The 15,730-nt window shown below is 35.4% G+C and overlaps 2 protein-coding genes across 2 annotated transcripts; both read left to right on the forward strand.

The window, feature by feature from the left end:
* The first annotated feature begins 288 nt into the window (after window positions 1–288).
* uck2b (uridine-cytidine kinase 2b) lies at window positions 289–7,656 on the forward strand. Its single transcript, XM_073849759.1, has 7 exons — window positions 289–416; window positions 3,450–3,609; window positions 4,695–4,791; window positions 4,889–5,031; window positions 6,855–6,952; window positions 7,099–7,147; window positions 7,234–7,656. The coding sequence occupies exons 1-7, from the start codon at window positions 312–314 to the stop codon at window positions 7,365–7,367; spliced, it is 786 nt and encodes a 261-aa protein (XP_073705860.1). The 5' UTR covers window positions 289–311; the 3' UTR covers window positions 7,368–7,656.
* A 725-nt stretch (window positions 7,657–8,381) lies between these two features.
* On the forward strand, window positions 8,382–14,068 carry czib (CXXC motif containing zinc binding protein). Its single transcript, XM_073849231.1, has 8 exons — window positions 8,382–8,409; window positions 8,490–8,573; window positions 10,187–10,243; window positions 11,037–11,118; window positions 11,261–11,292; window positions 11,900–11,977; window positions 13,679–13,744; window positions 13,825–14,068. The coding sequence occupies exons 1-8, from the start codon at window positions 8,404–8,406 to the stop codon at window positions 13,900–13,902; spliced, it is 483 nt and encodes a 160-aa protein (XP_073705332.1). The 5' UTR covers window positions 8,382–8,403; the 3' UTR covers window positions 13,903–14,068.
* The last annotated feature ends 1,662 nt before the right edge of the window (window positions 14,069–15,730 follow it).

Raw genomic sequence — 15,730 nt, forward strand, 5'->3', positions numbered from 1 at the left:
GAATTTTTACATAAATATTGTTACACTAACAACATAACATTATTTCAAACAAATTTTGGCATTTTATCCTCCAAAAATGTATTTTAAACCTCAAAGTAGACGCTTTACTTACATTTAATGTGCATAAAATCACGTTTGTAAATGTATTTTGGTGTTGACATCTTAATGACCCATGTACAGAAATATGAATGTAGGAAATTTCTGCATTATTTCCTGAGGAAAAAGCATTGAGTGGGACAGCAGGAGGAGGAGCGCTGTGTGTGTATTATTAGAATAGCGACACACACACACTCTGTGCTCACACTGCAAGCATGGCTGGCGACAGTGAAACACATCTTAACGACAGAGCAGAGAACGACCACAACATCCGACAACCTTTCCTCATCGGTGTGTCGGGAGGCACCGCCAGCGGAAAGGTTTGAGCTTTAGTGTTTATCATTAACCGCACAGACTCCGCCATTATTATGTAGGTTAACGGGGGTTTTCAATGACGCCGGTGCCTCCAGCAAGCGACCGACCGCGTGGCTTTAGTCAGCCCATGATATTCAAAAACGTGATTTAAAAAATACGGCATATTGGATTTTAAAATGTATTCGAGCGTCCATGTTTAAAATGTGTATATCAACACACCTTATAATTTAAAAGCTTTCTATATTGACATATGGCAAGTCTTTTGTTTCATTAAGTTACTCGAAACGCGAAAAGAATTTCAAACTTAAACTAACCGATAACTAGTCATTTGAATTAAGATTTGTTTCAGTGTTCAGATTTGTTTATTATCGGTATAAATGTCAATAACGGAATGCTTTTGTTCCACGTGGCGCAGCATTTTGAAGTACTGAGCGTCCTATTGTTGTTTATTGCTTGCAATCGACCTTGAATGTCTAAATCGGTTATTTGACTTATTATGTTTATTTGTCGCCATGCTTATTTAAAAGCGGTTCGCCTTTGTTTAGTTTTTTTTTTTTTTATTAAAAAAGTGCTACTTCCTCTAAGTAGGTGGGCGAACGAAAGTTGCGGGAACGTGACGTCATAAAAGCGGAGGATGTTTACTTTGGCACGTCTGCCGCATTTTAGCAACAAGGGTTCGTTAATCCTCCGCTGACCTTCATGAGCAGGAAATTTCACTCCCACACCGCTAAACAATTGCCAGTGAGATTGTGAAAAGATTAAACCACGTTGCTTATTCAAAATACGTCTGTTTTATGTTTATAGGCCGTTTTTAAGATATGCCACTTAAGTAACATATTGGCGGAATCAAAACGTCTGTCTATCATAAAAACAAATAGTACCCACTAACCCAGATTTTAAATGCACGCTTGGCCGGTGAATGGAGGCCATGCTTCCCCTCAAAATTTCCTTCTATGGGATACGTGACCACCCCCATGCTGTTCCACCTCGCCACAGTTCACAGCACATGTTTGCACAGACAGAGGGAAAGTTTTTTTTTATCTATATAGCACAAGTTAAAAGGATGGTTCACCATGAAATTGACACTTATGTCATCTTTTGCTCCCCTTTTTACGTAAATATGTTTTAAAAGAATGGTAATCAAAGGCCTGGTTTCATAGACAGGGTTTAGACTAATCCGTTGTTCGATTAGGACATTCAAGTAATTTTTTTTATAAATTTGCCTTGGAAAAAAACACATTACTAGTGTGCATCTTGAGACAAAACAAAGGCACCGATATATTTTAAGATCAGTCAGTTCATGTTTCTTTCAGTTGAAACAGCTCAGACTTTTTTAGTCTGGGACTAGGTTTAAGCCTTGTCTATGAAACTGGAGGAAAAAAGTGTTGATGATAATTGACATCTGTTGTATGGATTCAAAACACTAAGAAAGTCGAACAGGTTTGGAATGACATGAGAACAAGTAAATAGACAGTTTGAATTTTTGGTGAACACTTTGCTTTAAAGGAACACTCCACTTTTTTTTGGAAATGGGCCGAATTTTACCGTTTGAAATCCATTCAGCCGTTCTCCTGTTCTGGTGATATCACTTTTAGCATAGCTTAGCATAGATCATTGAATCCTATTAGACCAATAGCATCGCGTTCAAAAATGACCAACAAGTTTCGGTATTTGTCCTATTTAAAACATGACTCTTCTGTAGTCATCGTGTACTAATGCCGGCGGAAAATGTAAAGCTGCGATTTTTTTTTTTTAGGCACTACACTCCCATTCCGGCGTAATATTTACTGCAGGCGCAGTAATCTCACGCAGCACATGTGCAAATGCTAACCTAGCTGGGAACTAATTTCAGGCGCTGCGTGATATTACTCCGCCTCCTTCGGCCATGTTATGGCAGCAAACTTCCTTGACTATTACACCTGAATGGAAGTGTAGTTCCTAATCTTATCGGCCTAGAAAATCGCAGCTTTATATTTTCCGCCGGTCTTAGTACACGATATAACTACAGAAGAGTCAAGTTTTAAATAGGACAAATATCGAAACTTATTGGTCATTTTGGAACGGAATGCTATATTGGTCTAATAGGATTCAATGATCTATGCGAAAAGTGATATTGCCAGAACAGGAGAACGGCTGAATGGATTTCAAAACGGTAAAACTCAACTTATTAACTCGGGGGGAGTTGGAGTATGAGCCTGTTTCCAAAAAAAGTGGAGTGTTCCTTTAACTGAAATCATAGTCAGAAGAGTTAATTTTCCACTATATCTCACAATAATGCTTAGCTTTGTGATCAAAGCTCTAGTTATTTTAAATAATGACATGGATAATCATATTTAAACATTATTCAAAATATGGGACCCTGGACCACAAAACCAGTCAAAAGGGTCAGTTTTCTGAAATTGAGATTTACACATTATCTGAAAGCTGACTAGGCCTAAATAAGCTTTCCATTGATGTATAGTTTGTTAGGTCGATATTTGGCCGAGATACAACTGTCTGTTTGGAAATCTGTAATCTAAGAGTGCAAAAAATTTTAAATATTGAGGAAATTGGTTTTAAAGTTGACCAAATGAAGTTCTTAGTAATGCGTATTACTAATCAAAACCTAGGTCTGATATATGAATGGTAGGACATTTACAAAATATCTTAATGGAACATGATCTGTACTTAATATCTTAATTATTTTTGGCAAATAACAAAAATGTATAAATTTGATCTACGTTGCTACAAATACACCCGTGCTACATATGCCCGGTTTTGTGATCCAGGGTCTCACATAAAGTTTTCATGTTAGATTTATTAAAATCAGCCAAGATCTCAGTGTGACCTGACCGTTTTTTTAGATTTATACTAAAAGGCCTCCAGCAGATTTTTAAAGGTTTTTCATCATGTTGATAATTTCGAGGCTTTAGTAGTTTGTTTCAAATACGATACATAGGGTTAATAATACAAACACTGTGGTTTCAGGTTGTGTGTATCTGAACTGGGTAGCTTAGAGTTTAGCACTTTCTAAGTGGTTTTATGTTCTCTCTTCTAAGTCTTCAGTATGTGAGAAGATCATGGAGCTGTTGGGCCAAAATAAAATTGACCGTCACCAGCGGCAGGTGGTCATCCTCAGTCAAGACAGCTTTTACAGGGAGCTCACACCTGAACAAAAAGCCAAAGCCCTCAAGGGCCAGTTCAACTTCGATCACCCAGGTACTTTATTTGTCTGAGGGTTGGTAAAGAAGTCAGAAGTTCACTTAAAGATCAGTTCATGTCAGAACAAAAGTTTACAGATAATTTACTCACCCCCTTGTCATTCAAGATGACGTTCGTGCCTTTTTTTTCTTCAGTAGTAAAGAAATTGTTTTTTGAGTAAAACATTTCAGGAATGTTCTCCATATAGTGGACTTCTATGGTACACACGAGTTTGAACTTCCAAAATGCACTTTAAATGGAGCTCCAAAAGGGCTCTAAATAAAGAATGAGGGTCTTATCTAATAAAACGATTGGTTATTTCTACAGTTACAATTTATATACTTTTTAACCTAAAATTCTCACCTTGTCAAGCTCTGCGATGCACGTGTACTCTGGTTTAATACAGTTATTTTGTTGAAAAACTCCCATCTCATTTTCTCCTCCAACTTCAAAATTGCCCTACATTGCTGCAGAAGTACCGACCCAGTGTTTACAAAGTGAACAAGCGAAGAAGGTAAAACAGCATTTTTAAGTTGGAGGAAAAAATCAAATGGGACTTTTTCAACATGTCTTATTAATATTAGTATTAAATCTTAGTACACTGAGTACTCATGCTCATCGCAGAGCTAGAAAAGATGAGCATTAGAGGTTAAAAAGTATATAAATTGTGAGTTTTGTTGAAATTGACCAATCGTTTTGCTTCTTCCTCGGCTGGGATCGTTTAGAGCTTCAAGAGTTTGGAAGTTCAAGCTCTCAGGCACCATAGAAGTCCACTATATGGAGAACATTCCTGAAATGTTTTCCTCAAGAGACATAGTTTCTTTTCGACTGAAGAAAGAAAGACATGAACATCTTTGATGACAAAGGGGTGAGTAAGTTATCTGTACATTTTTGATCTGAAAGTGAACTTTTCTTTAGAAAATGCCAGTGGAGATATTCATGGAGAAAAAAAGACAACGTCTTTGGTTACTATGTTTGGTTACGAAGATGTGTCATTTGGACTACTTTTATGGACGTTCCATATAAAGATGAAAATTATGCTGTCTTTTTGAATAGATTCCTACAAAGAATATTCTGTTCATCAATGTTTCCATCATTCGCAGATGCTTTCGACAATGAGCTCGTCATGAAAACTCTGCGTGACATCATTCAAGGGAAAACTGTGCACATCCCAGTTTATGACTTTGTTACCCATTCCAGGTCAGCGCTGCTCTCTCTTTCTTTTCACAAGTTGCTATTTTTGATATTGTAATGGGTGAATCACGATGGTGAATCATGTTCTCCACACCTCTTACAGGAAGGACGAGTTTGTGACCCTGTATCCAGCAGATGTGGTTCTTTTTGAGGGCATTCTCATGTTCTACTCGCAGGAGATTCGAGATCTGTTTCAGATGAAGCTGTTTGTGGATACAGACCCAGACACGCGCCTCTCGCGAAGAGGTAGATGCACTGTGTGACGTTTTTATTTGCAATTTTTGAGTTTGGTTATAGGTAGTGATTTTTGTCTTTCTCCAAGTAGAGTAAGTCTATGAGCTTTGTTTGTTATTATTTTGTTTTTTCAGTGGTTCAACTCATTTTATACCCAAAATAATGACTTTATTCAACATTTTCTTCTCTTCTATGTATTGGACGAGAGTACCACAACATTAATTAAAAGAACAAAAACTGCACAGCTGCAGGTGTGCAGTGTTGCAGTAAAGTGAGGTTACATTTGATATATATACATTTTGGAGTTATTTATTAATTATTTATTACATGTTGAATTTGTTTTCAAATATGATAGCTTAAAGCATTGTCATTATTGTCGAGAGCACAATTTGAATTGTCTCTGCAAGACACTCTGGCATCGAGCAATGATGCACGTTACTGCATTACGTAAGCAGTTCTGGGAGCCAATCAAGTCGGTGTATCTGATGTAGGCGGACCAAAGGCGAGCTAAGCTGATTACTACATCGCTGCGACGTCCGGAATCATTTAGTAAACATTGAAAGATAGCAACAGATGAACACCAGTTGTTTGAAACGGCTTTGGCCGCTACAATGAACGAATTAGACTCGGCTTTTCATATAAAAGAGGAACAAAAAAACACGCTCGAATCGTTCCTTTGCAAGAAGGACGTTTTTGCTGTTTTGCCGACTGGATACGGCAAGAGTTTAATCTATCAGTTAGCTCCGCTGGATTGTTGTGATTGGTCGTGGCGTTATCCAATTGCGTGCAGTGAGAGTTTCAAATGCATGCTTGGTGCCGCCCCTCCAGTTAGGCCCTTTTCATTGCTCGATGCCAGACCCTTAATCTTAATAGATTAGGGTCTGGACATTTTCCAGGCTAAATGACTGGTGCAGTATCTGAAGAAATTTTGTGCGCTTAGTTAAGTATTACCGTGACATATTTATAAAAAATATGATATAATAATATAATAAATATAAATATATATATATATAATTTTTTTTTTACAACAATAATAATATTTTATATTTAAAAATGTACATATATTAGAGGTGTTCGCTTATGAAATAAATGCAATAAAATACACTACCAGTCAAGGTTTTTAATGTTTTTTAAAGAAGTCTTTTCTACTCAACAAGCCTGCATTTATGTAATCTGAAGTACAGCAAAAACTGGAAATATTTTATAATTTTACTCTTGATGATAATTCTAATTCTGTTTTCAACATAATAACAATTTTTCTTTGAGCAGCAAATTAGCATATTTGAAGGATTTCTGAAAGGTTAATGTGATTGGAGTAATGATGCTAAAAATTAAACTTTGAAATCACAGGAATAAATTACATTTTAAAATATATTTAAAAAGTAAACAGTTTTTGTTGTACTTTGGATCAAATAAATGCAGGCTTGGTGAGCTGAAGATACTTAAAAAAAAAAGAAAAGAAATCTTTTGACTAGTAGTGTAAGTTTAAGTACTAAAATTACTAAAACAGTGAAATATTACAATAGAAATATAAAAATTACAATACAGATTGTCAAAGCTGCTTTACAGTATTAAACTGGAAAATAATTATCATTATGTTAAATATGACTTTTATATATTGTGTATGAAAATCATTAAATAATTCAATAAGCTCAAGTTCCTTTTATTTGTATGTGACATGCTTGATTATTTCAAACAATCAGGCATTTTGATGTAATTTATGAAACACTTTTGCACCAAACTTCCAGCAATAATAGCTTTGAGGTAAATGAGTGTTAAAATTTGGTTATAGCCCAGCACTATATTCTAACTGTGTGTTTCCTTGTTTCTAACAGTGTTGAGGGACATCAGTGAGAGAGGCAGAGAGCTGGAGCAGGTTCTGAGCCAGTACATCACCTTTGTGAAGCCAGCCTTTGAGGAGTTCTGTCTTCCTGTGAGTACCTTTCTGAAATAAACCTCACCTCTCTTAATTACTACTTATAGGCGTTTTTAGGTGAAAACGTATTTGTATTACTAACTTGAAACCAACTGCTACTCCATTTTTGTGCCGTAAATAATCTTTTACATTTATATTTGCAGACCAAAAAGTATGCAGATGTCATCATCCCCCGAGGAGCAGACAATCTCGGTGAGTCCCTAGTCAGGTATTTAATATGAAATGCACACTGCAGAGATATTAAGTAACTTGATGTTTTTATCTACTATTCTCTTTAGTGGCTATTAATCTGATTGTGCAGCATATTCAGGATATCCTGAACGGAGGATTCACCAAACGACAGAACGGTTTTCAGAACGGCCAGGGAACCCCCAGACAAAGACGGACATCCGAGTCGAGTCGACCTCACTGACCTTACTGTAGCCCTTCCCTCCATTGAGGAGAGGGCAGAACTGAATAATACCAGTGTACATCCCATTCATCAAATAACAATGAAGGGATGCAGGAGCTGAAATGCCTTTGTTATTGTCACTATTGAATTTTGCATTTGAAATGTTGTGGTTGTGAATAATTGTTTGCCGTTACAGGGTTTTGAAAGTGCTATATGTTTGTTGGAAGGTCTGATCTCACACTCAGCCTGTCCTGTCAGCATTGTCTAACTGCTTTCTCAGCTGCTCAGAAAATAAATGAATAGTATGGAACGTTTTGTCAAGACTGGAAGTAGAGACAACTTTTGTTTGCAGTGCTATTTGCATACATACTTGAAGTCAGAGCTCAGGTTGGGTGGGTTCCATCCACAAAAGAAAAACCCTAGTACCTCATATTTGAGGACCTTTTACGTTTGTGTGATTGAAGAGATGTGTGGTTTCGTAATGATGGCAATATGGTACGGTAGCATTTATATTGTCTCTTTGTAGATTTCTAGTTGAATGTCAATCTTATGTGGTTCTTACAATTGTAGTGTTTTGTACATTTGACGTGACACTTTGTCATGTTTTTTGACTATATTTACAATATCTCAGTGTGCATACAGAGTATTTTACCCCAATTACTACAGACCCAATTCCCAGATAAAGTCAGGGATTACATTAAATACCTCGAACACCATTATTAACACCAAAAAAACAGATTACTTGAATTATAGTTGTTTTAGTAACCCTGTGCAAACTACTTAAGTAAGCCTGTGTTTACTTTCCCCCGTAATTTTCTACGATTTTTTTTCACTGGATTACTTATATACGTCTGATTTTGTTGATGAATAATCCATTACATCGTGGTGGAATAAAATAATAAAACTATAAACTGTTTATGCGTCTTTGTTATACTCTTTCACATCGTGTCGTACGTGTAATACCCCGTATGTCCGCTAGGCGGAGCTGCTTTAGTGGCATCCGTCGAGTTCTTTATACGTAACTGGATGACGTGAGGCAGCAGAGGCGTGGCTCAATATGGGGGTATGTGTGTAAAAGCACTGGATACTTTAAATAAATATCAATGAATAGTCGTTCAACTAACTATTTACTTTTGTTTATAGAAATTTGGATTGCAGTTTAAAGCCACTTTGGAAAACGTTACAAACGTGAGGCCGGAGGGAGATGATTTCCGCTGGTATTTAAAGGTAAAGTGTGTTCGTGTGACATGCTGTCAGTGGATTGACTGTATTAGCAGACACAGTTACAGTTGTTTTGCGCACAGAAAATAATAATGCTGTAAGCAGTTGACTGTTTTTAATGGAAAGTGAGAAAACTATGTACTCAAAATATAGTTTTGAAACTAAAAATATAACTGAAACTCGTGTATTAAATGAATTCAATGCACACAGACTGAAGTAGTTAATCTCAACAAATTTGAATACTTCATAAGACCAATAAAAACATTTTTAGTGCATTGTTGGCCTTCTGGAAAGTATGTTCATTTACTGTATATGTACTCAATATTTGTTAAGGGCTCCTTTTGCTTTAATTACTGCGTCAATACAGTGTAGCATGGAGGTGATCAGTCTGTGGCATTGCTGAGGTTGTATGGAAGCCCAGTTTTCTCTGACAGTGGCCTTCAGCTCATCTGCATATTTTGGTCTCTTGTTTCTCATTTTTCTCTTGACAATACCCCATAGATTCTCTGTGGGGTTCAGGTCTGGTGAGTTTGTTGGCCAGTCAAGCACACCAACACCATGGTCATTTAACCAACTTTTGGTGCTTTTGGCAGTGTGGGCAGGTGCCAAATCCTGCTGGAAAATGAAATCAGCATCTTTAAAAAGCTGGTCAGCAGAAGGAAGCATAAAGTGCTCTAAACTAATTTTTAAATGGGTGCAGTGACTTTGGTTTTCAAAAACACAGTGGACCAAAACCAGCAGATCACATTGCACCCCAAATCATCACAGACTGTGGAAAATTAACACTGGACTTCAAGCAACTTGGGCTATGAGCTTCTCCACCCCTCCTCCAGACTCTAGGGCCTTGGTTTCCAAATGAAATACAAAACTTGCTCTCATCTGAAAAGAGGACTTTGGACGTTTTCTGTGGTTCAGGAGAGGCTTAACAAGAGGAATACAACAACTGTAGCCAAATTCCTTGACACATCTGGATACCTTGATCCCAGCTTCAGTCCAGTCCTTGTGAAGTTCACCCAAATTCTTGAATCAATTTAGTTTGACCAGCCTCTCAAGGCTGTGGTTCTCTCAGTTGGTTGTGCATCTTTTTCTTCCACACTTTTCTCTTCCACTCAACTTTCTGTTAACATGCTTGGATACAGCACTCTGTGAACAGCCAGCTTCTTTGGCAATGAATGTTTGTGGCTTACCCTCCTTGTGAAGGGTGTCAATGATAGTCTTCTGGACAACTGTCAGATCAGCAGTCTTCCCCATGATTGTGTAGCCTAGTGAACCAATCTGAGAGACCATTTTGACGGCTCAGGAAACCTTCGCAGGTGTTTTGAGTTGATAATCTGATCAGCATGTCACTATATTCTAATTTGTTGAGTCAATTGGTGAGTTTTGTTAAACGTGTGCCAAATCCTGACATTTAAAAGAACCAAAGACTTAAACTACTTCAGTCTGTGTGCATTGAATTTATTTAATACACGAGTTTCACAATTTGAGTTGAATTACTGAAATAAATCAACTTGTAAATACTTGTATACTACTTAGAATCATTCATAATGTGATGAATACTGATAATGTACTGATAATTGTACTGAAAACTGAAATTTAATAACTGACTTCTGTCCTTGCAGCTTAAATGTGGGAATTGTGGTGAGGTGTCGGATAAATGGCAGTATATCACCTTACTGGTAGGTTGCAAAGTGAGGGACATGTGGCCAGTAACTGGTTTGCATCATCTACTAATATTGTTGCAAGATGTTTTGATGCTTTTTACAGTAAAGATCAGTGTTGGGCAGTAAGTAGTTACTTGTAATTTAGTTACTGTAATAATATTACTTTTTGCAGTAATTAGTAGTGTAACTAATTACTAATAAGATTTCAGTAATAATCTTACAGTTACCATCCATAAAATAGCTTAGTTAGTTACTTAGTTACTTTTGATCATAGATGCATTTTATTTTTAATTTAGTACTGACCTGAATAAGACATTTCACAAAAAATATGTTTACATAAAGTCCACAAGAAAAAGTAGTAGTGAATTTATAAAAATGATCCAGTTCAAAAGTTTACATACACTTGATTCTTAGTACTGTGTTGTTACATGAATGATCCACAGTGGTTTTTTTAAGTGATATTTATTCACGAGTCCCTTGTTTGTCCTGAACAGTTAAACTTCCTGCTGTTCTTCAGAAAAATCTTTCAGGTTCTTTTGTTTGTTTGTTTTGTCAGCATTTATGTGTATTTGAACACTTTCCAACAGTGACTGTGTGACTTTGAGATCCATCTTTTCACACTGAGGACAACTGAGGGACTCATATGCAACTATTACAGAAGATTTAAACACTCAATGATGTTTTAGAAGGAAAAACTATGCATTAAGAGCCAAAGGTGTTAAAAACTTTTGAACGGAATAAGGATTTGTACATGTTATAGAATAATAGAAATAAACATCTGTATAGTGATCACTTTTCCTCACTTCAGGACAGTATGCCATTGAAAGGAGGACGAGGGAGTGCTAGCATGGTGCAGAAGTGCAAGTTATGTTCTCGGGAAAACTCCATAGGTAATCAACCTACTAGCTATTAAATGTGGTGATAAAATGCTCCTGATAGTTTGCACAATAATATCTTCTTTTGTATACTTTTGGTTGGGTAAGTGCATATGAATGGCTTATTGGTCTTAACTGGATGTCTTTCTGTTTCCAGATATCCTGAAGGACACAATTACACCTTACAATGTAAGACAGACTACATGTTTTTTTGTTTTGCAAGCCACAATGTACCAAATGAAGAATGCAGTTGCATAAACTGCTGTTCAAAATTTTAAATGTTTTTTAAATAAGTCTTTTCTGCTCATCAACTTTGTGATTATTTGATAAAAAAATACAGAAAAAAACAGTAATATTGTGAATTATTATTGCAATTTAAAATGGTGGTTTCTATTTTAATATACTTTAAAATAGAATTTATTCCTGTGATACAAAGCATCACTTTTCCGGGATCTTTAGTGTCACGTTTCCTACATTGATAATACATCAGCATATTAGAATGATTTCTGAAGGATCATGTGACACTGAAGACTGAAGTAATGATGCTGAAAATTCAGCTTTGCATCACAGAAATACATTTTTTTTTATTTTAAAGTACATTAAAATAGAAAACTGTTATTTTAAATTGCAATAATATCTCACAATATTACTTTTTACTGTATTTTTTATCAAATAAATGGAACTTTGATGACTTCTTTAAAAAACATTAAAAAGAATCATACTAATCCCAAAGTTCTGAAAGGTAATGTATATTATTTGCTCAGTTGTGCCAGTATATGTATTTTCTCATCTGAAGGCAGAAGACAGTGAAAGGTTTAAGACAATTGTCCAGTTTGAGTGTCGAGGCCTGGAACCAGTCGATTTTCAACCACAGGTGAGATATTCCTATGGTATAGTATAGTGTATATTTGTAAATGAATAAAAGTATTGATTCAGCAAGGACACATTAAATTACTCAACAGTGAAGACATTTACAAAAAAGTTGTTACCAAAAATATTTATTTTCAAATAAATGCTGCTTTTTTTAAACTTTAAAATGATAAAATAATCCTGAAAAAAAGGTTTTGGTCTCCACAAAAATACCTTTTTTAGCATTATAATAATAAGAAATGTTTCTTGAGCAGCAAATCAGGATATTTGAATAATTTCTGCAGGATCATGTGAAACTGAAGACTACAGTAATGACGCTGAAAATGTAGCTTTGCATCACAGAAATAAATTATATTTTAAAATGTATTTAAATAGAAACAGTTTTTGTAGTATTATTCAAAATATTTCTATATTTTATTATACTGCCCTCCAAAGGCAAAGTGCAGTAACTACGCCAACACTGAAACTGAGAAAAATGCCTTTAAAGATTTTACAACAGCTAGTCAAACATGTTGAAACTCTCATCTCTAATCTGTCATCTCTGAAACGGGACACAATTGAACCAGGAGAGTTTGCCACAAGACAAAACAGTTGTCACAAAGTCCATTTTAAGCCTTAACTGAATTTTGACCAAATGTGTAGTTACTGCTTTTTGCCTTTGGAGGGCAGTATAGTTTGATTCACATAATTGCAGCCTTGGCGAGCAAAGACGTATTTTAAAAGCATAAAAATCTTGCGAACCCTAAACTTTTAAATAGGGCTGTATATAATTATACAGTTGTCAAATGTTCTTCAGAAACTTTACTCTAATCTACAGTGCCTTGCAAAAGTATTCATACCCCTTCATTTTTTTCACACTTTGTTGCAGCATTATGTTAAACAGCATAATGACAAAGCACAAAACAGGTTTGTAACAACTTTGCAAATTTATTAGAAATAAAAAACTGAAAAGATCCCGTTTCTGGGACACTCGAAATTTAGCTCAGGAGCATTCATATTGCTTCTAGATGTTACTACACTTCGAGTGGAGTTAAACTCTGGCAAATTCATTTGAATGAGTATGATTTAGAAAGACACACACCTCTCAGAAAAGGTCTAACAGCTGAAAATACATATCAGAGCAAAAACCAAGTCCTGAGGTTGAGATAACTGCCTGCAGAGCTCAGTGACAGACTTGTGTTAAGGCAATGATCTAGGGAAGAGTTCAGAAAAAATCTGCTGCATTGAAGGTTCACAGAAGCTTGAAGCCTCCATTATCCATAATGGAAGACGATTGGAACAACTAGGACTCTAGAAAATGTCTGCCAGCCCCCAATCCAAGCTGACAGAGCTTGAGAGGTGAAAAGGTGAGGCAAAGAATGGCAGATAATTTACAAATGCAGATGTGTAAAGCTTGTCACATCAGACCCAAAAAGACTTGAGGCTGTAAAGGTGCTTCAACTATGTACTGAGTTAAGGGTATGAATACTTATGCAATGTACTTATTTCAGTGTTTTATTTTTAATAAATTTGTAAAATGTGCAAATCTGGTTTTTGCTTTCTCATTATTATGGTGTATGGAGTGTAAATTGATGTGGGGGAAACTAATTTAAAGCAGTTTAACATAATGCTGCAACAAAACAAAGTGTGGAAAAAATGAAGGGGTATGAATACTTTTGCAAGGCACTGTAAATAAAACATAAACATTCACCATTTTATTTTACAGGCTGGTTTTGCTGCTGGCGGAGCAGAGACAACCACCCAGTTCCCTGAAATCAACCTGCAAGAGAAAGTAAGAATTCAATTCTCTCAGTCAAATCACACTTTCCAGTTCATTCAGGAGATCGTAACAGTCTCTCTTCCATGTTTCAGGACTGGACAGACTACGACGAGAAAGCCAATGAGTCTGTAGGGATCTATGAGGTCACACATCAATTCATCAAGTGCTGAAAAATAAAGAGGTCTGATTGAGGAACAACTGGCTGGTTGCTGAATGAAGTTTTAAATTGACTTCACCACACACTTGTTAGTCAGTTCTGATTGGGATTATGCTGTGCGAGAAGGACAATAAGTTTGGTTATACAATTCTACAGTAATAAAGTATGGCATTATTGGATAGTTTTTGTGTGTGCAATTTTATTTTATTTTATTTTTGGTAAAATGATCTAGAAAAGGAGAAGAATATATATTTACATGCCATTATGGGATATTAAATAATGAATTATACATATCTTGGGTGTAATAATTATACAAAAACCAATAGATAGCACACAGAATTTTCAAATGAATGCAAATAAAGCCAAATGGCAGTAAACATAGATTCAATATTCTGTTATATTTATATGTCACATATCATGATATATAAAATGTATAACATATATTTTAACACTGATTCCCTAAAAGTTACTAATATTTATATTACTCTTACTTTTAATAAAACACTTTAGATTAGAACACATATTCACTATTGAGTTTTCCCTCAATAATCTCCTAATTACTGCTAATTGATAGTAAGGTAGTTGTAGCAGTTACATTTAGGTATAAGGGATCTAGACAATTAGTAAAAAACAATGTAAGATAGTACATTGTTATAGTAATAGTGTATGCTAATAAGCAACTAGTTAATAGCGAATAGTGTTCCCTAATCTAAAATGTTACCTTGTACTTTTACTATTTAGAATTTTATTAGTAATAAGTGTTAGTTTGTTACTGTTAAAAGGTTTATCTTGTTCATTTTAATTGCTTTAAAAAAACATGAAATGACTAGTCAGAATATAGCTATTGTTAAATTAAAACTGTACTACTAAAATGAAAATCTTATACACTAGTGTCTAAAAAATAGGTACTAATAGCTAATGAATAAGTTGTTGAGGTCAAAAGTTTACATACACCTTGAAGAATCTGCCAAATGGTAATTGTTTTACCAAAATTAGAGGGATCATACAAAATGCATGTTCATTTTTATTTAGTACTGTCCTGAACATAATATTTAACATAAAAGAAAATGTAGTCCACAAGAGAAAATAATAGTTGAATTTATAAAAATGACCCTGTTCAAAAGTTTACATACACTTGATTCTTAATGCTGTGTTGTTAACTGAATGATCCACAGCTGTGTGTTTTTTTGTTTAGTGATAGTTGTTCATGAGCCCCTTGTTTGTCCTGAACAGTTCAACTGCCTGCTGTTCTTCAGAAAAAAAATCCTTCAGGTTTTAGTGATTCTTTGGTTTTTTAACACTTTTGTGTATTTGAAACCTTTTCAACAATGACTGTATGATTTTGAGATCCATCTTTTCACACTGAAGACAACTGAGGGACTCATATGCAACTATTACAGAGGATTCAATCGCTCACTGATGCTTCAGAAGGAAACATGATGCATTAAGAGCCGGGGGGTGACAACTTTTTGAATTTAAAGATCAGGGTACATTGAACTTACTTAGTCTTCTGAGAAACATGAAGTATCTTCTGTAGCGTCTGAAGGGCAGTACTAAAGGAAAAAAAAGAAGATATTTAGGCAAAATACAAAAAACGTATACATCTTCTTTCTGTTCAAAAGTTTACACCCCTGGCTTTTAATGCATAATGTTTCCTTCTAAAGGAGCAGTGCCTGAACCTTCTGTAATAGTTGCATATGAGTCCTTCAGTTGTCCTCAGTGTGAAAAAAAAGATGGATCTCAAAATCATACAGTCATTGTTGGAAAGGGTTCAAATACACAAAAATGCATCAAAACCAAAAAATTTGTGGGACCTGAAGGATTTTTCTGAAGAACAGCGG

Source organism: Garra rufa, chromosome 10 (genome assembly GCF_049309525.1).
Source record: "Garra rufa chromosome 10, GarRuf1.0, whole genome shotgun sequence".
NCBI classification, from domain to species: Eukaryota; Metazoa; Chordata; class Actinopteri; order Cypriniformes; family Cyprinidae; genus Garra; species Garra rufa.